The sequence below is a fragment of the Dipodomys merriami genome, unplaced genomic scaffold, assembly GCF_024711535.1.
Source record: "Dipodomys merriami isolate MVZ:Mamm:240054 unplaced genomic scaffold, mDipMer1.0.p SCAF_48, whole genome shotgun sequence".
Classification (NCBI taxonomy): Eukaryota; Metazoa; Chordata; class Mammalia; order Rodentia; family Heteromyidae; genus Dipodomys; species Dipodomys merriami.
Window position 1 is genome coordinate 11,494,401 of NW_027206046.1, and position 24,629 is coordinate 11,519,029.

General features: G+C 40.4%; 1 protein-coding gene across 4 annotated transcripts in view; it reads left to right on the plus strand.

Annotated features, from left to right (window-relative positions):
* The window catches only part of Dmxl2 (Dmx like 2), a 112,165-nt gene that overhangs the window by 22,970 nt on the left and 64,566 nt on the right, over window positions 1-24,629 (plus strand). For all 4 annotated transcript variants that reach the window (XM_069995408.1, XM_069995409.1, XM_069995411.1 and 1 more), the window contains exons 6-10: window positions 440-506; window positions 12,645-12,823; window positions 16,143-16,326; window positions 19,708-19,882; window positions 23,621-23,860. In XM_069995408.1, coding sequence (XP_069851509.1) covers window positions 440-506; window positions 12,645-12,823; window positions 16,143-16,326; window positions 19,708-19,882; window positions 23,621-23,860 — 845 coding nt within the window. The remainder of the gene's footprint in view (window positions 1-439; window positions 507-12,644; window positions 12,824-16,142; window positions 16,327-19,707; window positions 19,883-23,620; window positions 23,861-24,629) is intronic.

Genomic DNA, 24,629 nt, shown 5'->3' on the forward strand with positions numbered 1-24,629 from the left:
TGGCTTTTTGGTGGTTAGCCGGAGATAAGAGTCTCATGGACTTTTCTGCCTAAGCTGGCTTCAAACCTCAAACCTCAGCTTTTAGCCTCCTGAGTTGCTAGGATTATAGGCATGAACCAATTTGGGTGCCTGGCTTGAGCTATTTTTAACATGTTATACTTAGGGTATTTGTGAGAGAGGTAGCTGGAGATACCATTGTCTATATACTACATACATTCTTATTTTTGTAAAATGAATATTGGATTAGTTTTAATTAATTTGATTAATTAGTTTTTAGTTAGTTTTGATTAAGGTGAAATATTTTGCTTATATTTGTAGGAGGCAGAAGCATCTTTGCTCTGATCATTGTGACTTGAATGTTTTCAAAATCTTGGTCATTAATTACATATACACCATGCCAATTTTAAAAATGCTTTAAAAAAAATCTTATTGCTTTTAGAACTTCAGTGTCGGTACATCTGATGGAATGGTCTCCTGATGGTGAATATTTTGCTACTGCTGGAAAGGTAAAGGACCAAATAAAGTTCAAAGGGAAAAACAAACCAGAAATATTCCTTTGTTCATCTTCATTTACTTTTTCCTCTTCTGCAAAGCTTGCTTGAGGAATAATAAAAATGTTTATGAGGCTGGGGATATGACTCAGTGGTAGAATGCTTCCTGGCTTGTGATGATGCTGGGTTTGATTCCCAGCTCTGCCAAAAACAGAAAGTAATTTACAAAGATCTGGTATGTTCTCCTCAGATAGAAGGCACTTGTAGTGGATATTGATATTACTAGCACTAATGATAATAATACTTTCTAGTATGATTAGTAGTAGGATTACTACTGTATCCTAGCTGATTGATTGATTGATTGATTTTTGCCGGTCATGGGGCCTGAACTCTGGGCCTGGGTGGTGTCCCTCAGCTCTTCAGCTCAAGGCTAGCACTCTACCACTTGATCCACAGTGCCACTTCCGGCTTTTTCTGCTTAAGTGATGCTAAGGAATCGAACCCAGGGCCTCATGCATGCAAGGAAAGCACTCTACCACTGAGCCACCTTCCCAGCCCCTTCTAGTTAATTTATTAAAAAACTAATTTGATATTTACAAATAGCATATTTAGTTCTATTTAAAAAGTAGAGTTGTACTACTGATTCAGCATGGAAGGATGTTTCTCTGTCTTATTCTTCCTACCTTTAAATTGTATGTTTTGAAATTTTATTTATGTGCTATGAATTGCTTTGGAAACCTAGTGAAGCAAGTGTATAACCATCTTCATACTATAATATTTTTAAAACCATAGTTAGAGGGCTGGGAAGGTGGCTTAGTAGTAGAGTGCTTGCCTTGCATGCATGAGGTCCTGGGTTGATTCCTCAGCACAACATAAGCAGAGAAAGCTGGAAGTGGCGCTGTGGCTCAAGTGGTAGATTGCTAGCCTTGAGCTGAATTGCTGATTGACAGCGCCCAGGCCTAGGTAGTGTACATAACTACAAGAAATCAATTATTAAATTATTAAATAATTGTCAAGGCTCTAAAGGTACTAAAAATGTGGAATAATAGACATTCTGGGGTGTGTATGTATGTGTATACTAGTACTGGGGACTGAAATCAGGGCTTCTTACTATGTGCTTTATTAGTTGAGCTATGCTTCCAGTTCCCACATTTAATTTTTTTTTTCCTTTATTGTACGGGGGTTTAACTCATTATATCAACTCAGGCTTGCTAGTCTTTTTTTTTCTTCTTCTTCTTTTTAAAGAACTATACCATACTGACTTTACTACATGTACAAGACAAAGATGGGTTAACTTTGACAAAGAACTATAAATAGGTAGCTTGGTTCCCCGCCCCCTCACCCCCCTCATCCTGTCAGATGTTTGTCCTGTCTAGTTCTAACATTTTTCTGGTTAATTGGAGATAAAGAGTCTTAAGGACTTTGACTTAAGACTTTGGGTTAACCTTAGTTAAGCTTTACAGGGCTTTGAACCTTGATCCTCAGATTTTAGCCTCCTAGTAGCTAGGATTATAGGTGGGAGCCACTGGTGTCTGGCAAGACATTGTGCCCTTTTTGTGCTGGTCCTCAGGTTTGAACTCAGGGCTTGGGTGCTATCCTTTAATACGTTTTTTGCTTCAGGATAGTCCTCTATCACTTGAGCTACAGCTATACTGTCAGCGTTTTAGTGATTAATTGGAAATAGGAGTCATGGACTTTACTGCCTGGACTAGCTTTGAACCTTGATCCTCAGATCTCAGCCTCTTTAGTAGCTCGGATTACAGATGTGAACCATTGGTGTCTGACACATTGTACATGTTTTAATAAAACCATTTGATAACAAAAAAATCACATTTGAAATATGGGCAAGTATTGTATATAGAATTAAAATTTATTTTTCGTACTTTACAGTGTAAAATGGCTTTCTAGGAACACTAGAATCCACCCATGGCGTTTTACATTCACCTCTAATTGTAAAAACACTGAACTGTACTGTTTTGTAATTGGCTAATTAGTGGGTACAGAGGTAGTTGCTCAACGGTTGCATGAACTCATAGACAGGAAAACTGCACAACATTTAGACAGGAGGTTACAGTCATGTGCAGTTTAGTATTTCCAATAGGTATTTCCATAAGATGAGCATAAAAATGTTTTGAGATATGTAGCCACTGTTATGTGATATGAAAACATTTGTGACTTCTATGACAAATTCTAATATACTCCTAATACTACTTTGGTTTGCTTGTTGAATCATTTCCTTCATTAAGTAGTTAAGTAAACAAACGATTCATCTTCTAACAAGTTCATAGTTCATAGTACATCTGGGGTCTTAGTTTTCTTGGTTTCCCTGTAGGTAGACCTTGAGATAAGGGTTCAATATCTGTAATTAATAAATGGGGAATGATCATAAGTATGCATAGTTCATATAACACTTTGCCCTTTAATGTGTTCAGCAGTCAACATTTTTTAGTCCTGTTGGTCCTGAGTGTTCTTCCCACACATCATGTTTCTCACATATGTTTCTCACACACATTAGTAACTGTCGGAGAGCTGCTGAGGACAGAGCATTGGTTCTCATCACTAAGTCAGCTCCTAGGAAACTGCAGACAAATGAGGTAGATGTTTTCAAGTTGTAAGTGGTATGCCCTGAATGGTAAGGTCTGATCCAGTATACGTGATGTAGACAGAGAATTCTAGCCTTAGGGCCCTTGAATCAGAGGACCTCAGCTAAGAAACCTGGTCTAGAATCTAGATAATTTGTTTCCTTTATCACATGTCCCTAGATCTATGTGGGGCTACCTTTGAACCACTATCTTCAGACCTCAGCGTCCTAGGATTACAGGCCTGAGCCACTAGCGCCCAGCAAGGTTTTTTGTTTGTTTGTTTTGGGTCAGTCTTGGAGCCTGAATCTGGACGCGGGCGCTGTCCCTCAGCTCTTCAGCTCAAGGCTAGTGCTCTACCACTTGAGCCACAGTACCATTTCTGGCTTTTTCTGCTTATGTGGTATTGAGGACTCAAACCCAGGGCCTCATGCATGCAAAGCACTGTACCATTGAGCCACCTTCCCAGCCTGTTTTTTTTTTTTTTTCTTTAATGGATATCTACTTGTCTTGAACAATATATTGAACAACCTCTTTTTCCTCCATTGCTGTTAGGCTACTTTTTTTTTTTTTTTTTTTTCTGTCATGCAGCTTGAACTAGGGGCCTATGCCCTGCCCCTGAGCTGTCCCTGTTCAAGGCTAGTACTCTACCAATTGAGTCAAACCTCTGCTTCTGGCTTTTTGTGCCCAGGCTGGTTTCTAACCACATACTCACATTTTAGCCTCCTGAAGTACAGTTAAAATTATGGGCATGAGCCACTGGTACCTGGCTTACACATTAGTTTCTAAGTTATTTTTTATAGTTTATTATTTGATTCATAGGTCATCCAGAAAAATAGATCAGAACCTACTTTAATTATGTTGGTGCAGTTGGGATGATACTAGAGTTAGTCAGGGTGACAACTTTTTTTTTCTTGTCACTCGTGGGTCTTGAACTCTGGGCCTGGGTACTGTCTCTGAGCTCTTCAGTTCAAGGTGAGCACTCTACACTTGAGCCACAGCACCACTTTTGGCCTTTTGGTGGTTAATTGGAGGTAAGAGTCTGATGGACTTTCCTGCCTGGGCAGGCTTTGAACAAGATCTCAGATCTCAGCCTCCTGAGTAGCTAAGATTACAGGCGTGAGCCACTGGTACCTGGCTTGGTGAAACAACTTTTATTTTGTATTATCAATAAAACTTACATAATGAGTGGTACTTTTAGGACAACAGCTCCCCAATAGTGAGAGTTATGTGCAAGGACATGTCTTCACAGAATCTTATGGGCCAGACATTATTCTTTCTGGGACAGAAGCCCAAATTCCCAAGGACACAGCTGGAAGGTAGAGCTGAGCTTTGAATGCAGATGTGGGATATCAAAGTGCTCCAATTAGCTGACTCTGACTTACTATTTCACTGAGAAAACATGGGTTAAGTATTTGTATAGATTTTGTGGGAACCATGTTGAGTATGTGTTCTTTCAGAAAGGTTCATGTAGCTTCTTCCAGGCACCTAGGGACACTTGCAGCTCAGAGTACATTCTCAGGCTTAAGTTGTCATGCCACACAAACAGTATGAATTTGGTCCTCATGAGGTTTGTTTTGTATATATCAAGTCCCAAGGGAGACATTTTCCTCTGCTCAAACCAGGAGTAAAACTGTTCTGGGCCATATCCTTCTTGAGAGAATTTTTTTTTTTTTTGTCAGTCATGGGGCTTGAACTCTGGGCTTGGGCGCTGTCTCTGAGCTCTTCAGTTCAAGGTGAGCATTCTACTGCTTGAGCCACAGCGCCACTTCTGGTTTTCTAGTGGTTTATTGGAGATAAGAATCTCATGGACTCTCCTGCCTGGGTTGGCTTTGAACCGTGATCCTCAGATCTCAGCCTCCTGAGTAGCTAGGATAACAGGTGAGAGCCACTGGTGCCTGGCTTTTTCCTTTCTTAAATATGCTGATTTTAAACTTTAATATAGGAAGGCTCTTTAGGTATACTGACTTTTAACCTTTCATGGGCTCTTGAATTTTTGTTGTTGTTGTTGTTGTTTTTGTTATGTTGCTGGGCTAGAACTCAGGGCCTGGGTGCTGCCCCTGAGCTCTTTTGCTCAAGGCTAGCACTCTAATACTTTGAGCCACACAGCTCCACTTCTAGTTTTTGAGTGGTTAATTGGAGATAAGAGTCTCATGGGGATTTTTCTGCTTGAGCTGGCTGACTGAACAGATTTCAGCCTCCTGGGTCACTAGGATTACAGGTGTGAGCCACTGGTGCCTGGCATGAGCCACTGGTGCCTGGTGCAGCTCTTTGATTATTGTTCTGGTATATATTTGAAATATGCTCTGTGCTACAGTGGGTTTCCCTGTGAAGATCTAGTTTCTTGCTTCAACATTTGTTTACTATCAGTGCTTGCCTGAGAAAACAAATGCAATTACAAAGAACTTTGATAAATTCCTTTCAGCAGTCTCTCTGTTCACTTCCTTGAATTTGTCTATATACATTCTGTCTTCCCTTGTTTTACCATGGATGAATGCAAAGGTCATTTCTTTCACTTAGAAGTGTATATTAGATCCTGTTTGCTTTTGCTTACCCAGGAATATCAAGGCTGTGTTTCTCCCTTTAGACTAGTTGCAGCTTTGCCACTGGGTCATCACACTAGCATGTTCTTTTGTACTGATTGTGTATCCTCTATATTCTCTCATTGAAGCTCTAACCCCCAGTGTGATAATATTTGGAGATGGAGACCATGGGAGGTAGTTGAGGTCTGATGAGGTCATGAGGACAGGGCCTTTATGGAGGCTCATGGGAGACTGCTATAGTTGCCATGTGAGGGAGGCACAAAGAAGGTGGCCGTCCACAAGTCAGAAAGAAGTCTTCCTCAGAATTTCATAATACTGACACTCTGACCTTGGATTTTTCACCCTCTAGAACTGTGAAGAAATACATTTTTGTTCTTTAGCCAATCATTGTATGGTATTTTGTTTGGTTTGTCTAAGTTGACTCATACAGGATAGCAGATATAATGTGCTGTAGTTTCATCCATTGTAAAATAAACAACAACAATAATTGGAATACCCTCCATCTTTCCTCCTAGCTTTTGTCACATTGCCTGGTCCTTCTGGAACCCAAAAAGGGTTGTTTTTGATGTCTTTTTCTTCATTCTCAGTTGAGCCCATCCAGCAGTGCTTCTCCCATTGTTATCAGAGACTTCCTGTTTCTGAATCCTGTGGTTTTTACTTAACCTGTCAGCATGATTTAACACAATTAGTTACTTCTACTTTTTTAAAAAAGCCTTAATATTAAAATTTTTATTTATTTTTTGTTGGTTGTGGGGCTTGAACACAGGGCCTGGGAGCTATCCCTGAGCCTCTTTGTACTCAAGGCTAGCGCACTACCACTTGAGCCACCGTGCCACTTCTGGTTTCGGGGGTGGTTAATTGTTCTTTATTTTTGTTTTTGGTCTGGTCGTGGGGCCTGAACTCTGGGCCTTGGCACTGTCCCTCAGCTCTTCAGCTCAAGGCTAGCGCTCTACCACTTGAGCCACAGCACCACTTCCAGCTTTTTTTTCTTTTTGCTTATGTGGTGCCGAGGAATCGAACCCAGGGCCTCATGCATGCAAGGCAAGCGCTCTACCACTGAGCCACCTTCCCAGCCCTAATCTTACTTTTTTTAAGAGCAGTTTTAGATTGACAGCAGAATTGAGATGAAGGTTCTAGGATGTGTTTCATAATTTTTATGGAAAGATAAAACTGCTTCATTCGTAAGAATCCTTTCAGAGTTGAGAAAATGTATCTTGGATTTAGGCTTATTTTTTAGAGTTTTTGGAAAGCTATACAAGCAATTAAGATTCTTTTGATAAAAGGGACAGAACTAATGGTGGAATGTTAGGCAGTTTTTGTCCCCCCATCTGTTCTGCTCTGTTAATAAATCAGATTTGTCTGATTTGATTAAACAGATGGTCACTGTGTAGATCTTCCACTAGAAGGCCTTTCCACCGCCTCTGCTACTCATGACAGGATTTCAATTTAGGTGATTGGGTACACAGATCCAATTACTGTCAGGATCTTTTTTTTTTCTTTTTAAAATAAGTTTTTTATTGTGAAAATACTGTATAGAGAGGTTACAATCACATGAGTACTGTCAGGATCTTAAAAATTACAGTTAATTAAACACTTTTGCTGGTAAGGTCCAGTTTTTATTTTATTTATTTTTCCTTTTTCAGTTTTTTTTTTTTGGGGGGGGAGGAGTCCAGTCGTGGGCTTGAACTCTGGGCCTGGGCCCTTGTCCCTCAGCTCTTCAGCTCAAGGCTAGCACTCTACCACTTGAGCCACAGTGCCACTTCCAGTTTTGTTTTGTTTTTTGCTTATGTGGTGCTGAGGAATCAAACCTAGGGTCTCATGCATGCAAGGCAAGCGCTCTACCACTGAATCACCTTCCCAGCCCAGGCCCAGTTTTCATAAATGTGGTAAACCAAATTTTTGGAGGGCTTAGGAGTGTTTGGAATTTTTTTTTTTTTTGGGTCTGGTCGTGGGGCCTGAACTCTGGGCCTGGGCGCTGTCCCTCAGCTCTTCAGCTCAAGGCTAGCGCTCTACCACTTATGTGGTGCTGAGGAATAGAACCCCAGGCATGCAAGGCAAGCACTCTACCACTGAGCCATCTTCCTAGCCCCAGTATTTGGAATTTTTACCTTACCTTAAAGGAAAATCTCACAAGGTATTTGAAGTTTTTTCTTTTTTTTCTGGTTGTAGGGCTTGAAATCAGGGCTTGGGTTTTGTACCTGAGCTCTCACTCAAGGCTAGCGCTCTATCACTTTGAGCCACAGCTCCACTTCCAGTTTTTTTTTTTTTTTTTGATTGATTGTTTGAACTTTGGGCTTGGGCACTGTCCCTCAGCTCTTCAGCTCAAGGCGAGCATTATACCACTTGAGCCATAGTGTCACTTCCGGTTTTCTGGTGACTTATTGGAGATAGGAGTTTCATCTCATGGTCTTTCCTGCCCAGGCTGGCTTTGAATGGCGATCCTCAGATCTCAGCCTCCTGAGTAGCTAGGATTACAGGTGTGAGCCACCAGCGCTCAGCTTTCCACTTCCAGTTTTTGAGTGGTCATTGGAGATAAGAGTCTCACAGGGACTTTCTTGCCTGAGCTGCGCTGGCAAGCTTCAAATATATGATGCTTTTGTCTCAGCCCTGAAAATTCTGGGTCATAGGCATGTGTCCACCACAGCCAGTGTAGTTAAATCTCCAGTGCAAAAATAGATTTTCTTTGTTTTGTTTGCTAAGAAGAGTTCATTGAATTCTATTATTTATAAGGTTTATATCTGAACATTTAAAAATAAAATTTGTTATTTTGTAAAATTTGCAGGTGATGTGAAACATTCTGACTTCTTCAAAAATATTTTTCTTTAATAGAGCCATTATTCTTTTGAGGGAAAGACTAGGATGAGAAGCTTTCTTGAGGATTTTGGCAGGAAGAAAGGAGAGGGCCACAGGATGTTTCAGAAGCTTCTCTTCAGAGTGCATCTGTGTTCCTGAATCCAGTGTTTTGGTTACTTTTTTTGTGTGCTGGTATCGGAGCTTGAACTTAGGGTCTCAAACTTGCTCTATTTTCTTGATCATGGCTGGCACTCTACTACTTGAGCCATGACTCCAGCTTTTTACAAGTTGAGATGGAATCTTAAGACTTTTCTATTTAGGCTGGCTTTGAACTTCTATCCTCTGGATCTAAGTGTCCTGAATATCTAGGATGGATTATAGTTGAAAGCTGTTGGCATTGAGCTCAGTGTGTTTTCTTATGTCACTTGAGCACCATTTCTTTAAAACATTTAGTAAGTTTTTTGTTGTCTTTTTTTTTTTTTTTTTTTTGGTTTGTCATGGAGCTTGAACTCAGGGTCTTGGGGGCTGTCCCTGAGTTCTTCTGCTCAAAGCTAGCATTCTAGCACTCTACTACTTTGAGCCACAGCTCTACTGGTTGTCTGGTGGCTTATTGGATATAAGTCTCACAGACTTTTCTGGATGGGCTGGATTTAAACTTTGATTCTCAGATTTCAGCCTCCTGAGTAGCTGGGATTACAGGTATGAGCCACCAGCAACAGGCTTTTTTTTGTCCCCCCAAGAATATAACTTTTGAATTTATCCTAAAATAAATGGCACTGGATTAAAGATGATCTGATTTACTGCATCCTTTTTGCCACTTAAAAACTGTATTTATAGGAGGCAGATTATTGTTTGTATTTTATTCTTTTTTCCTTTTTAATACAATAGTATCAATAGTACTGTGAGTTGGAAAGCTAGTTTCATATAGCCCATCCTGATACAAATGTAGGTTACCATTAACCATTCATCTTCACAGATGGACTTGAATAAAAGCTGATCAAGAAGCCCCCTTTTTGCTTGTACTCCCCCCCTTTTTTTTCCTAAATAAAAAAATTCTACCATAGATCACTGAGCCTGGGCCTATAATTTTCTAGTAAGAACCACTCAGCAAGTGGGAGGACAGAATCTGAGGCATCCAGGCTAAACCCTCCTGCCATTCTCTCCCCCCCCCCCCCCACACACATACACACAGGTGGCAAATTGCTAGTTCTCTGGCTGGGAGCCACCTGCACCCAGCTCCTATTTCATTCTTGATAAAAAGGTAGTATTTGGTTATATATAAATTTTTTTAGCCAGGCACCAGTGCTCATGCCTGTAATCCCAGCTACTCAGAAGTCTGAGATCTGAGGATTGCAGTTTGAAGCCAGTCCTGGCATAAAAGTTCATGAGACTCTTATCTCCAATTAACCACCAGAAAACTGAAAGGGGTGCTGTGGCTTAAGTGGTAGAGTGCTAGCCTTGAGCTGAAGAGCTCAGGGACAGCACTCAGGACCAGAGTTCAAGCCCTACAACCAACAAAAAAAAATTTTTTTTTTAGTCCCAAGTTAAGCACCAGTGGCTCATACCTATAATCCTAGCTACTCGGGGCTGAGGATCATGGTTTGAAGCCCCAGTACAGGCATGAAAGTCTTTGAGACTCCTACCTCCAGTTAACTACCAAAAAAGCTAAGAGTGGAAGTTTGGCTCAAGTGGTAGAGTGCTAGCTTCGAATAAAAAAGTTTAGGGACAGCAACCACTAATGGAACACACACATAAAAAAATTAATGCTTTGGGGCCGGGAAGATGGCTCAGTGGTAGAGCGCTTGCCTTGCATGCATGAGGCCCTGGGTTCGATTCCTCAGCACCACATAAGCAAAAAGAAAAAAGCAGGAAGTGGCACTGTGGCTCAAGTGGTAGAGCGCTAGCCTTGAGCTGAAGAGCTGAGGGACAGCGCCCAGGCCCAGAGTTCAGGCCCCACGACCGGACCCCCCCCCCCAAAAAAAAAAAATGCTTTAACACAGTTACTAGTTTTGCTGATCTTTTAAAAATAGCCACCAGTTTCTGTTTTTTTTTTTGTACTTAATTTTTATTCATATTTTTATTTACAGTGAGTTGACAATTTTCATTCCGTGCAACATTTAAAATTTTTCCCTTGGGCACTGGGAAGGTGGCTCAGTGTGGAGTGCTTGCCTTGCATGCATGAGGCCCTGGGTTCAATTCCTCAGCACCACATAAGCAGAAAAAGCCAGAAGTGGTACTGTGGCTCAAGTGGTAGAGCGCTAGCCTTGAGCTAAATAGCTGAGGGATAGCGCCCAGGCCTAGAGTTCAATCCCCCACAACCGGCAAAAAAAAAAAAAAAAAAGAAAAGAAAAAAATTCCTTTGCAAATTAGGAGTACTTTTTGTAGCTTCCACATAATTTGGAACTTTCTAGATACTTTTGTTTTTGATAATTTCATTCTGGGATGGTTTTGTGGTTCAGACAGTAAAAGGGAAGTGGGATGATTTACCTAGAGCGAACTAATAGGGATGGGAGATGGAAGAAGAATACTGTGTGTGTGGCTCTTTACCTTTGCTTTGTGACTTCTGACAGACTGAGATATTGTAAGGTTTAGAGAGGTACTTGCTCTCCAACCACTGCCATAGATGGTACTGTGAATTTGGTTATATGAAAGTGATGCTAAGAGAATACTTAAGAAAAGCAAGCTGTACATTGTTAAGGTAGTTGTTTTAGAATAAGCACTTCAAAAGACCTGATTGTGCAGTTAAAATGCGCTGGTGGCTCACGCCTGTAATCCTAGCTACTCCGGAGCTGAGATCTGAGGATCGTGGCTCAAAGCCAGCTGGGGCAGGAAAGACTGTGAGACTCCTATCTCCAATAAACCACCAGAAAACCGGAAGTGGCGCTGTAGCTCAAGTGGTAGAGTGCTCGCCTTGAGCTGAAGAGCTGAGGGACAGCGCCCAGGCCCAGAGTTCAAGCCCCATGGCTGACAAAAAAAAAAAACAAAACAACCCAACTGAGTTAGGCATCAGTGCCAAATACATGTCATTTAAGCCTTTTAATACAGTTGTCAGAACTAAATAAATAATATAACCTGCCTATTGCTATATCTAAGTAGTTTTTTTTTTTTTTTTTTTTGCTGGTCCTGGATCTTGAGCTCAGGACCTGAGTGTTGTCCCTGAACCTCTTTTGCTCCAGGCTAGTGCTGTACCATTTGAGTCACAGCAGCACTTCTGGGCTTTTTTGAACTGTTTATTGGAGGTAAGAGTCTGTCTCAGGGGGACTTTTCTGCCTGGGCTGGCTTTGAACCACAGCTCTCAGATCTCAGCCTCTTGAGTAGCTAGGATTAAAGGTATGAGCCACTTGTGCCCAGCTTGTATCTATAAATACTTCAGGTTGACTTGGAAGTTATTCTTAACAATTCCCCAAATGCTTTCTTACCACTTAGAGTAGGGATCAGGAATCTATTAGTCCATGTGGTAAGAAAATGGTTTACATTTTTAAAGTTTTGTAAGAATGATGAAAAAGTATCTTATGCTACAGTCCTGTGCAGCATATAAAGCCTTACTTATTTACTATGTTCTGTTATAGAAAAAGTTCATATTTAAGACAAATATCATTCCTGCAAAAATCTTGAAAAAGGAAAGAATGATAACATTGACTGATAAGATACAAAGCATCTTTCTTACCTCTTCTTAGCCAAGAAGCTAACATCACAATCTTCAGATGCTCTTCTATGACATACGGTCTTTAAGTGGAGACATTTTTTTATCAATCTCCATAATTAGAAAGACTAATTATGAACAGATTGCCCATTTTATTTTTCAAGGATAGTATTATTTAGAAATAATTTTAGCTTTGATTTTATACTATGTATAGATTGTACAATGATGTTTTAGATATATTTTAATTTTTTTGTTTTTTTTGGTCGGTCGTGGGGCTTGAACTCTGGGCCTGGGCGCTGTCCCTCAGCTCTTCAGCTCAAGGCGAGCGCTCTACCACTTTAGCTACAGCGCCGCTTCCGGTTTTCTGGTGGTTTATTGGAGATAGGAGTGCCTCAGGTTTATTGGAGATAGGAGTCTCACGGTCTTTCCTATCCGGGCTGGCTTTGAACTGCGATCCTCAGATCTCAGCCTCCTCAGTAGCTAGGATTACAGGCGTGAGCCACCAGCGCCCGGCATATCTTAATTTTTAAAACTTCATACCACTTAAGTTTTGAATTGTATGTGTACATATTTTATTGACTTATGTATTTTGCAGGATGATTGTCTTTTGAAAGTGTGGTATCCTATGACTGGTTGGAAATCCTCAATTATACCTCAGGATCATCATGAAGTGAAAAAGAGACAGGCCTCTACTCAGTTTTCCTTTGTTTACTTGGCACATCCTCGAGCAGTGACAGGTTTTTCATGGCGTAAAACAAGCAAGTATATGCCCAGGTTAGATAAATGTACCTTATAACTTTGGTTTGTATTCTTAACGTGTATATAAAAATAATGACAATAAGATCATTCTACTGTATTGACATGCTGAATAGGAACAGAATAGATTCTGAGTTGGGCTGTCTTAACTGAAGTTCTACTGTTATCACAGCTTTGTGAATCTGACACCAGTTCCCAACCTCTCTCTAGGAGGGAGAGGTTCAGTGAGCAACAGGAAAGATGTTTACAAGTAAACAGGAAAGTATACATTCAGGGCAAATAACATGGTAATAAACTGACAGTAATGTACATGGTAAAGTGGCTGAAATGGCTAGGTTATGCCTTTTAATCTCAAGTCTATTAACAGAACATTTTCAAGGACTTGTTTTAATTTTAAAAATGGCTATTCTACTGGAAAAATACCTATTTTCTATCATGTAAGTTATACTGCTTTTTGTCGATGGTGACTTGTTAAACTACCCAGGATCTTTTTTTTTTTATTGTGAAAATACTGTACAGAGGGGTTACAATTACATAAGCAAGGTAATGAGTACATTTCTTATCAAGCATCGTTGCCTCCTCCTTTGTTTCCCCTTACCATCTCTTCCCATCTCCCCCACCCTACCCAGGATCTTGAACTCTGGGACTCATGTGATTCCTCTACTTCAGCCTCCCAGAAGCTGAGGCATGCCACCATACCTGGCTTCAAAGTATTTATAAAAATTTGATTACAGTGATTCCTCACTATCTGTGGGGGATTGTTTCTGTGACTTCTCACACATACTAAAGCCTGCAAATGTCTTCATATAAAATGATAAAAAGCCTTCATATAAAATGATGTGGTATTTACCACTACTACTAACGACACACATCTTTATACTTTAAAGCATCTTTAGGTTACTTTAATACCTATTGCAATATAAAGGCCATATAAATAGTTTTTACATTGCATTGTTTAGGGGATAATGACCAAAAATCTGTTACCTGTTTTTTTTTTTTCCCCTCACAAGTAGTTTTGATCTGTAGTTGGTTGAATCTACAGATATGGAACCATGGATACAGCGGGTTCACTATTTAGGTTTTCCATCAGTGTTATGATGTCTCTTACAGACAGGTATTTAGAAGCATAGATAAACTAGAAAACAGCTCACACAAATTATTCCTGTCTTGTCTACATATTTAAAGAAGCAATAGGCACTCAAAACCTTGCTGCCTAGAAATTAGCTTATCTGTTTGTCTGTATTTTTTTAAAAAATGTTTCTAGGGCTTGAATTCAGTGCCTCAGCACTCTGACTTATTTACTTGCTTACAGCTAATGCTCTACCATTTGACCCACACACATATTTTCAACCCAGATATATCTGAATTCTTTTTTTTTTTTTTTTTTGTCAGTCATGGGGCTTGAACTCTGGGCCTGGGCGCTGTCCCTCAGCTCTTCAGCTCAAGGCAAGCGCTCTACCACTTGAGCTACAGCGCCACTTCCGGTTTTCTGGTGGTTTATTGGAGATGGGAGTCTCACGGTCTTTCCTGCCCGGGCTGGCTTTGAACCGTGATCCTCAGATCTCAGCCTCCTGAGTAGCTAGGATTACAGGCGTGAGCCACCAGCGCCCGGCTGATATATCTGAATTCTTAAGGGAGTATTGTCTCCTTTCTTAAATATATGTAGGAACAGTTTATACTTGACAGCAAACAGCATACATTATGGAGATAACATGGAAAAATTTACAAAATTTTAAAATCCAAATATAAGGCATTATCCTTAAATTATTGGCATCAGTTGAAAAATTTTGGAAAATATTTTTCGAACTTGGAGTCCAACTCTAATCCGTGTGTGTGTGTGTGTGTGTGTGTGTGTTTGCGCGCACGCGCACAGATCTGGGGCTTGAACTCAGGGTCTAGACTCTGTCTTGGAACTTCTTTTGCTCAAGGCTAGTGCTTTACCACTTGAGCCACAGCTCTACTCCTGTTTTTTTTTCTTTGTAGTATAGTGGAGATAAGAGTTTCACAAACTTTCCTGCCCAGGCTGGCTCTGAACTGTGATCCTTAGACCTCAGCCTCCTGAGTAGTTAGGATCAGGCATGAGCCACTGGTGTTTGTCCATGTAAGCATTTTTTTAAATAAGAAAAACAGTTCTATACAACTTGGGGGGTGGGGGAGTTGGGAGGAAAAAAATGAGGGAATGGATGACACTATTCAAAAAGAAACATACTCATTACCTGACTTATGTAACTATAACCCCTCTGTACATCACCTTTACAATAAAAAAATAATAAAGAGCTAAGGCCCCCCCAAAGGAAAATAGGTTTTTCTTCTTTTGTAACAAGTTGCTTATTTTATTTATTTTAACTTAATGGGTATTGATTTATCTTTTGTATGATATTCTTCTTAAGGTTTTATTATGAAATAATAAAGTTACTCATTTCTTTTTTTTTTTTTTTTTGGGTCCGGTTGTGGGGCCTGAACTCTGGGCCTGGGCACTGTCCCTTAGCTCTTCAGCTCAAGGCTAGCGCTCTACCACTTGAGCCACAGCACCACTTCCAGCTTTTTTCTTTTTGCTTATGTGGTGCTGAGTAATCGAACCCAGGGCCTCTTGCATGCAAGGCAAGTGCTCTACCACTGAGCCACCTTACCAGCCCCAAGTTACACATTTCTATTAGGATTTTAAGAAGGATAAGTTGATAAAGCTACTACCATCAGCTAGATAGTTTAAAAATAAGAGTAATTATATTATTATATTATCATTATTATACTATATTATTATTATTTTATTAAGATCATCCTATAATTGATAATACTAGAATTTCTCTTGTTGTTGAGTTTGTTTTGTTTAGAAGACATTAATGTTCCTTTAGAGTATACTCTTCTAGAGCACATATATAGTTAGGTATTACTTTCTGTGGCTTTTTTTTTGGGGGGGTGGTTGGTCATGTGGCCTGAACTCTGGGCCTGGGCACTGTCCCTGAGCTCTTCAGCTCAAGGCGAGTGCTCTACCACTTGAGCCATAGTGGTTTATTGGAGATAAAAGTCTCATGAACTTTCCTGCCTAGCTGGCTTTGAACCGTGATCCTCAGATCTCAGCCTCCTTAGTATCTAGTTTTACAGATGTGAGCCACCGGCGCCCATCTACTTTCTGAGGGTTTTGTCAAGACTCTCCTGGTTTTCTTTATCATGATTACAGTGGTACTATGTATTGAGCCCTTTACTTTCTTTTTTCCTTACAATGTTTTTTACACTAACCTCATATTTATACATGAAAGAAGCAAATAAATATTAGTAGTTTCTAATTCACTGATGGCATTAATGTTGGTAACAATATTTTTTTCTTTTTTGTTGTTAGGGGTTCTGTGTGTAATGTGTTACTAACTTCATGCCATGATGGTGTGTGTCGGCTCTGGGCAGAAACTTTACTACCAGAAGACTGTCTTTTGGGTGAACAGATTTGTGAGACTACTACCTCCAGCACTGCCAGCACCCTTTCTCATTCTGGAAGACATAAAGATAGAATACAGCATGCTCTTGAGGTACTGTACTACTTATGATGCTAAATGAATGCTTCTGCTGGGAATTCATAAGCTAAAGTACAGATGGAACACATAGTGCATGCAATGATGAAATTAATGATGATAAGTTCTCACTTTATTCTTACAGGGTTATTCATTTTTTTTGCCAGTATGAAGCTAGTGGTGCTGGTGGCTGATCACACCTGTAATCCTAGCTACTCAGGAGGCTGAGATCTGAGGATCACGGTTCAAAGCCAGCCCAGGCAGGAAACTCCCTGAGACTCTTATCTCCAATAAAGCACTAGAAAACCAGAAGTGGCGCTGTGGCTTAAGTGGTAGAGTGCTCGCCTTGAGCTGAAGAGCACAGGGATAGCTCCCAAGCCCAGAGTTCAAGCCCCATGATCAACCAAAAAAAAAAAAAAAGTAACCATCTTACATTTGTAGTCTAGGTAAATAACATCATTTTTGCTTTTTATTTTGCATATCAAATGTCAAGATCTGTAGGAAGAAATAGCTGTGATTACTAAAATATGCAAAAGTTCTTGAACTTATAGTTAAATGTTTTGTTTTATGAGGAAAAAAATTGTACTTTTATTATTCTAGTTAAAAAGGACTATTTTGTTCCTAGAAGTATATTGTTTAATAAGATATTAGGTATAAATGAATTCACTGTTTTACAGTTTCTGTGATTGAATATTTTGAAAGTGAAGTATTTTTTCTACTTTTTAAAATATGTACAAAAGCACTTTAAAGAAATTAGGTTATTTGTAAGGCGCCAGTGGCTCACACCTATTAATCCTAGCTACTCAGGAGGCTGAGATCTGAGAATCGCAGTTCAAAACCAGCCCAGGTAGGAAAGTCTGTGAGATTCTTATCTCCAGTAAACCACCAGAAGCCCAGAAGTGGTAGAGTCTTGAGCTGAAAAGCTGAGGGACAGTGCCCAGGCCCAGAGACCAAGCCATACAACCAACAACAACAAAAAAAAAAAAAAAAAAAAAAAAAAAAAAAAAAAAAGAAAAAGAAAAAGAAATTAGGTATTTAGGGCTGGGAAGGTGGCTCAGTGGTAGAGCGCTTGTCTTGCATGCCTGAGGCCCTGGGTTCGGTTCCTCAGCACCACATAAGCAAACAGAAAAAAGCCAGAAGTGGTGCTGTGGCTCAAGTGGTAGAGCACTAGCCTTGAGCTGAAGAGCTGAGGGACAGTGCCCAGGCCCAGAGTTCAGGCCCCACAACTGGACCAAAAACAAAAACAAAAAAAAAACAACAACAACAAAAAAAGAAATTAGGTTATTTATAGAATATAGTACAAAACTGTATAATCTGATTAGGAAATAAAATGGTACACCTATTATGCAAGATTACCAGAAATTTACTGGGTACTAATGCCTCATGCCTATAATCCTGTCTACTCATGAGGCTGAGATCTGAGGCTCAAGATTTGAAGCCAGACTAGGCAGACAAATCTGAGAGTCTTTTATTTCCAGTTAGCCAGCTAAAAGCAGAAGTGGAGATGTGGTTCCAGTGGTTGAGCACCAGCCTTAAATGAGAAAGTTAAGAGTACAAAGGCCCCTATGGGCTGGGAATGTGGCTTAGTGGTAGAGTGCTGCTTAGTAATTCCTCAGTACCACATTAACAGAAAAGGCTGGAAGTGGCTCTGTGGTTCAAGTGGTAGAGTGCTATCCTTGAGCGAAAAGAAGCTCAAGGACAGTGCCCAGACCCTGAGTTCAAGCCCCAGGGCTTTCAAAACAAAAAACAAAAAACCCCAAAACAGTACAAGGCTCTGAATTCAGGTCTTATTACTGGCACACATATACACACACAAAGAAATTACCACATTTTTTTTTGCTACAAATACAGGTTAATATTTTCTTGTGATTGTTTATATTGCACGAGAAACATGTTATTTTCTTTTTTCTCTGATCCTGGGGTTAAACTCAGGGTCTGGGTGCTGTCCCAGAACCTCTCTGTGCTCAAGGCTATCACTTGAGGCACAGCACCACTTCCAGCTTTTTCTTAGTAGTTTATTGGATATAAGAGTCTCACTTTCCTGCCTGGGGTGGCTTTGAACTGCACGATCCTCAGATCTCATTCTCCTGAGTAGCTAGGATTGCAGGAATAAGCCACTGACACCTGGCTAAGGAAGATGTTCTTATGGAAAAAAATGGAAAAAAGAAGGAATTTATAATGCAGCTATTATAATCATGTATGTATCTTTTTCTTTACAAAATTGCGGTGAGATTATATAGAAGTATTTTATAATTTGTTTTCTGTATTTAATACATTATAAACATCTGTTCTACATTAATTATTATGCTTGTCTATTTACATTATTAGTTTAATGGTTACATAGTTGAAGTGACTTTTCTGTTTTCTCAAGTAGAAATATTTTATGAGTTTGATAGTATACGAACTTGAGAGTAGGAATGGGAGGGGAAAATGGGAGAGAATGAAGAAAAGGGTAACATTGACCAACGAGCATTAACTCTTAATCTGACTTATGGAATTGAAACCCCTTTGTATAACTACTTAATAACAAAATAATTAAAGAATAAACCACCTTTAAAGTTTTTTACATCAAATATGCAAATTAAATAGAGTTATGATGCAAATTGGAGAGCACTACTCTAGCAAATGCAAAGCCCCAAGTTCAAATCTCCAACCCCCTGTCAAATAAAACCAACCAAAGTACTCAAGCTCTGGTATTGTCTGTGATTCGACAGAATATTTAAGGGCATACCTGAAATTGTAAAATTAATGGAACAAAGTACTGAAATATTAACTATTTGCTTATTTATAGTTTTTTCTTTTTTTTTTAGTTGGTTGTGGGGCTTGAACTCTGGGCTTGGGCGCTGTCCCTGTGCTTTTCAGCTCAAGGCGAGTGCACTACTGCTTGAGCCACTGCGCCACTTCCGGTTTTCTAGTGGTTTTTATTGGAGATAAGAGTCTCACAGACTTTGCTGGCTGGGCTGGCTTTGAACCGCGATCCACAGATCTCAGCCTCCTGAGTAGCTAGGATTACAGGCATGAGCCAATGGCGCCTGGCTTATTTATAGTTTTTAAATACTTATGTAACTTTTTTTTTGTTGTTGTTGTTGGTTGTGGGTCTTGAACTCTGGGCCTGGGCGCTGTCCCTCAGCTCTTCAGCTTTTCAGCTCAAGGTGAGCGCTCTACTGCTTGAGCCATTTTCTGTCTTTAAATTACATCTAAGCCTCTGGTGATGAAGGGCTTTTAGAGGTCTTTGTATCTTCATAGGGAGGCTGGAGGTTCAGCTCTGTGGAGTGCTTTGCCTAGTATGTATGAGGTAATCCCCAGCACTGAAGAAAAAGAGAGATTTTGGGTTCTTTTCGACATTTATTAGATCTTCTGGAGTTGGGTTCAGCAGTTGGTTTTTAAATTTTATTTCAGACAATACATCATTTGAAAAATCTAAGGAAAGGACAAAGGAGGTCTTCAGTTCTTGTGACTCACACCGAATCAGTGCATGACCAGATGGCAACACATGAAGTTCAAAGACATATTTCCCATCATGCCAACGCACTGTGTCACTTTCACATCGCCGCCAGCATTCACCCTGCCACAGGTAAAGGCTTGTAAGGGCTTCTTTCTTATTAATATGTAGGAATAAGGTAAATAAATTGAAAGGTAGCTACTTTTATAACCTCTTACAAATTTTGTATTGATTTTTAAAATACTTCTTAATTGGAATAGGAATATAAGGTACCATTTCTTATATTAAGACTGAGATTCACAGGGCATATTTAATTTCCTGTAGGTTTTTTTTGGCCGGTCATGGGGCTTGAACTCTGGGCCTGGGCATTGTCCCTGACCTCTTCAGCTCATGGCAAGTGTTCTGCCACTTGAGCCACAGTGTCACTTCCAGTTTTCTGGTGGTTAAATGGAGATAAGAGTCTCACAGACTTCCCTGCCCGGGCTGGCTTTGAACTACTGTCCTCAGATCTGAGCCTCCTGAGTAGCTAGGATTATAGGTGTGAGCCACCAGCACCTGACTTTCCATGGGTATTTTTGGGCATCTTTGTCTAAAATATATATAGCAAGGGTTCCAAATCAGGAAGACCTTTAGATGAATATGTGGACACAAATAGTTATAATTGTATAATTTTTCTCCCTCACAGCACTTCTTTGCAACCTTATCTAAATAAACTTTTACAAGCATTAATTGTTTTCTACTCCTGTACACATCACTGGCCTATGTGAAAAGAAAGATATTTTTTTGTGTAACTTTGATATTTTCTTTTACCTTATCTCCCCATGTGGCTGAAAAGTAGTAGGAGGCAGATTTTATGTTGGCAAAAGCGTATCTGGGGGCTTCTTTTTAAGGACATTATGTTTTTTTTTTTTTTGGTGAAAATATAAGAGAAAGGCTGTGAATTTCATATGATATTGTTGGTATGATATGCTTATAATAGTTACTTTATTGAAGCAGTGGTCTGATGGTTCAGTGAAAAGAGGGCTTCCACTTTTTTTTTTGCTGGTCATGAGGCCTGAACGCTGGGCCTAGGTGCTGTCCCTCAGCTCTTCAGCTCAAGTCTAGCACTCTACCACCTGAGTCACAGGACCACTTCCGGCTTTTTCTGCTTATGTGGTGCTGAGGAATCTAACTCAGGGACTCATGCATGCAAGGCAAGCACTCTACCACTGAGCCACCTTTCCAGCCCAGGCTTTCCACTTTTTGACCAATTGTATTCATATCATTCTGCCATACCTACATGCTATTTAGAAAATAATTTCGTTATTATGTGTCAGTGGCTCATACCTGTAATCCTATCTACTCAGGAAGCTGATATCTGAGGATTGTTGTTTGAAGCCAGCAGGCAGGCAAGACTATTGAGACTCTTCAACTAACAAACAAGAAGTCAGAAGTGGAGCTGTGGCTCAACTGGTAGAGCAGTAACCTTGACCACAAAAGTTCTGGGGCGGTCCCAGGTCCTGAGTTCAAGCCCCAAGAATGGCGCATGTGCACACTGCACACGCATACAAATTGTTAAAAATATTTAACATACATTTATAGGCAATGCATTGTAAACAGAACTTTTAGTTTGACCAAATTGATTGCTCAGTGAACTTAATTTTGTATGGTTAGGACTTTTCCATTTTTTGGGGAAATTTTTTTTTTTGTCGTATGTGTGGCTTGGGCACTGTCCCTGTGCTCTTCAGCTCAAGACAGGTGCTCTACTGCTTGAGCCACAGCACCACTTCTGGTTTTCTAGTGCTTTATTGGGGATAAGAGTCTCAGGGACTTTCCTGCCTGGGCTGGCTTTGAACCATGATCCTCAGATCTCAGCCTCCTGAGTAGCTAGGATTGATTACAGGCGTGAACCACTGGTGCCCCAGCTTTGAGGAAAAATTTGAACCTACAATAGTCCCCAAATAATAGTACAAGGTACACCATACAATTTTGCTTCTTTTGTTCTCCTCCCTCTGTGTGAATATATATGTCTTTACTCCCTCTTCCTGTGTTTTTTGGCTGATCATATTGTTTAGTATTATGCTTTACTTGTTCAATATTACCCAAATACTTCAGAATATATTTCATAGTGAAAAGGGAATTGGTCTTCATAACCACAATACTGTTAATACGGCTAGGAACATGGATAAGGTCATATAAAACATAATTTGTATTTAGATTCAGATTTTTAAAAGTAACTGACATTTTATTGTTATTTTTCTTTACTTCTCTAATCTAGAACAGTCATCCATCCCCACAGTTGTCAAAAAAAAGTATCTGGATCTTTTTTTTTTTTGGGGGGGGGGTGAGGGGTCCGGTCGTGGGGCCTGAACTCTGGGCCTGGGCACTGTTCCTCAGCTCTTCAGCTCAAGGCTAGCACTCTGCCACTTGAGCCACAGCGCCACTTCTGGCTTTTTTCTTCTTGCTTATGTGGTGTTGAGGAATCGAACCCAGAGCCTCAGGCATGCAAGGCAAGCGCTCTACCTTTGAGCCACCTTCCTAGCCCAGTATCTGGATCTTAACAACCTACCTCTCAGTTTTTTTAAGAATGTTTTGCAAACTAACTGGGCATTGGTGGCCCATGCCTGTAATCCCAGCTACTCAGGAGGCAGAGATCTGAGAATTGAGGTTCAGAGCCAGCCTGGGCAGACAATTCCATGAGACTCTTCAATTAAGCAGAGAAAAATCTGGAAATAGAAATATGGCTCAAGTGCAAGGTGTGAACAGAAAAAGCTCAGTGAGATCACAAGGCCCAGGTTCAAGTCCAAGTACTAAGAGCCCCCACCCCAAATGTTTTGCAATCTAGACTATTTGTATATTGTAATATATGGGTTCAGTATTTTTTTTTTTTGTCAGTTGTGGGGCTTGAACTCTGGGTCTGGGTGCTGTCCTTGAGCTGCTTTTTGTTCAAGGCTAGCTTTGACCACTTGAGCTACAGCACCACTTCTGGCTTTTTCTGCTTATGTGGTGCCGAGGATTCGAATCCAGGGCCTCATGCATGCAGTGCAAGCACTCTACCATTGAGCTACCTTGCCAGCCCTTAATCTTTTTTTAAATAATGACATTTCTGCTTTATCTTTCCATTTCCCTCTCTAAAGCAGGATTTAGTCAAAGTTTATACATTGATATATTTGGTTTTGCAATTAATACTATAATTTACTATGCCATTCTTAATATTTATGTTTACTATTAAATTCAGTTAAGGCTGGAAGCAACATTAAGTCTTCTTTATCACTGATAGGATCACCTTTTTTTTGGGGGGGGTTGGTTATGGGGCTTGAACTCTGGGCCTGAACACTGTCCCTCAGCTCTTCAGCTCAAGGCTAGCACTCTACCACTTGAGCCACTGCTCCACTTCTGGTTTTCTGAGTGGTTTATTGGAGATAAGAGTCTCACGGACTTTTCTGCCCAGGCTGGCTTTGAACCGTGATCCTCAGATCTCAGCCTCCTGAGTAGCTAGTATTTACAGGTGTGAGCTACTGGCGCCTGGCTAGGATCACTATTTTGTATGTTTGGTCCTGTCGTGGGGCCTGAACTCTGGGCCCGGACGCTGTCCCTCAGCTCTTCAGCTCAAGGCTAGCGCTCTACCACTTGAGCCCCAGCGCCACTTCCAGTTTTTCTTTTTTTGCTTATGTGGTGGTGAGGAATCGAACCTATAGCCTCATGCATGCAAGGCAAGCGCTCTACCATTGAGCCACCTTCCCAGCCCCTGATCACTATTTTGTAGAAGTAGACAATTATACATTATAATAATCATTACATATAATGACTGTTATAATGATTATAAATACTTGCCATGTTTTTAAAGAAATTAGGATCTCTATCAGAATTTCACCTATTTTGTTCCCACAGATATTCCAAATGCCCTAGTTGGCACTGCATTTAACATTGAAGATGGAAATGGGGGATTTGTAGTTCATTGGTTAAACAATAAGGAATTCCATTTTACATCATCGACTGAAATATTTATGTATCAATTAAGAAAGCTTTCGGAGAAACAGTTAGATCATGAAAGTAATGATGCAGATAGAGAAGACGAGGAGCGTTCACAAGAGGAAAGAGAGAGGGGTTTACGTATGAAACTGGACCATGGTTCGTATACAGTATTCGATTTTTCTCTAAAAATACCAACTTCTTACAGTTTGAAATTCTTGTTCTTTCTCTCTCTCTTTACTTTTATACTCTCTTCATAATTACTGATCATCTACCATAGAACAGGCCCTCAAAATACCATCTCACTGTGTATCATTTTTGTTTTGTTCTTTTTCTTGTGGTGCTATATCATACCTAGGGCTTCACGCATGCTCGACAAATGCTATATCACTGAGGTGCAGCCCTACTCTTTCCATTTTACTTTGAGACACAGTCTTGCTAAGTTGCCCATTCTGGCCTCAAACTTGGAGCCTTCCTACCTCAACCTCCTTAATAGTTGGGATTATAGATGTGTGCTTCCATGGCTGGCAAACACTGCCAGTGCCTGGGCACTGTCCTGAGCTTTTTCACTCAGGGGTACACAGTGCCACTTATAGTTTTCTGGTGGCTAATAGGAGATAAGAATCTCATGAACTTTTCTGCCTAGGCTGGCTTTGAACCAAGATCCTCAGCTCTTAGTCTCCTGCACTCAATGTTTTTTTTTTTTTTTTTTTTTTGTCGGTCGTGGGGCTTGAACTCTGGGCCTGAGCACTGTCCCTCAGCTCTTCAGCTCAAGGCGAGCGCTCTACCACTTGAGCTACAGCGCCACTTCCGGTTTTCTGGTGGTTTATTGGAGATAGGAGTCTCACGGTTTCTCCTACCCGGACTGGCTTTGAACCGCGATCCTCAGATCTCAGCCTCCTGAGTAGCTAGGATTACAGGCGTGAGC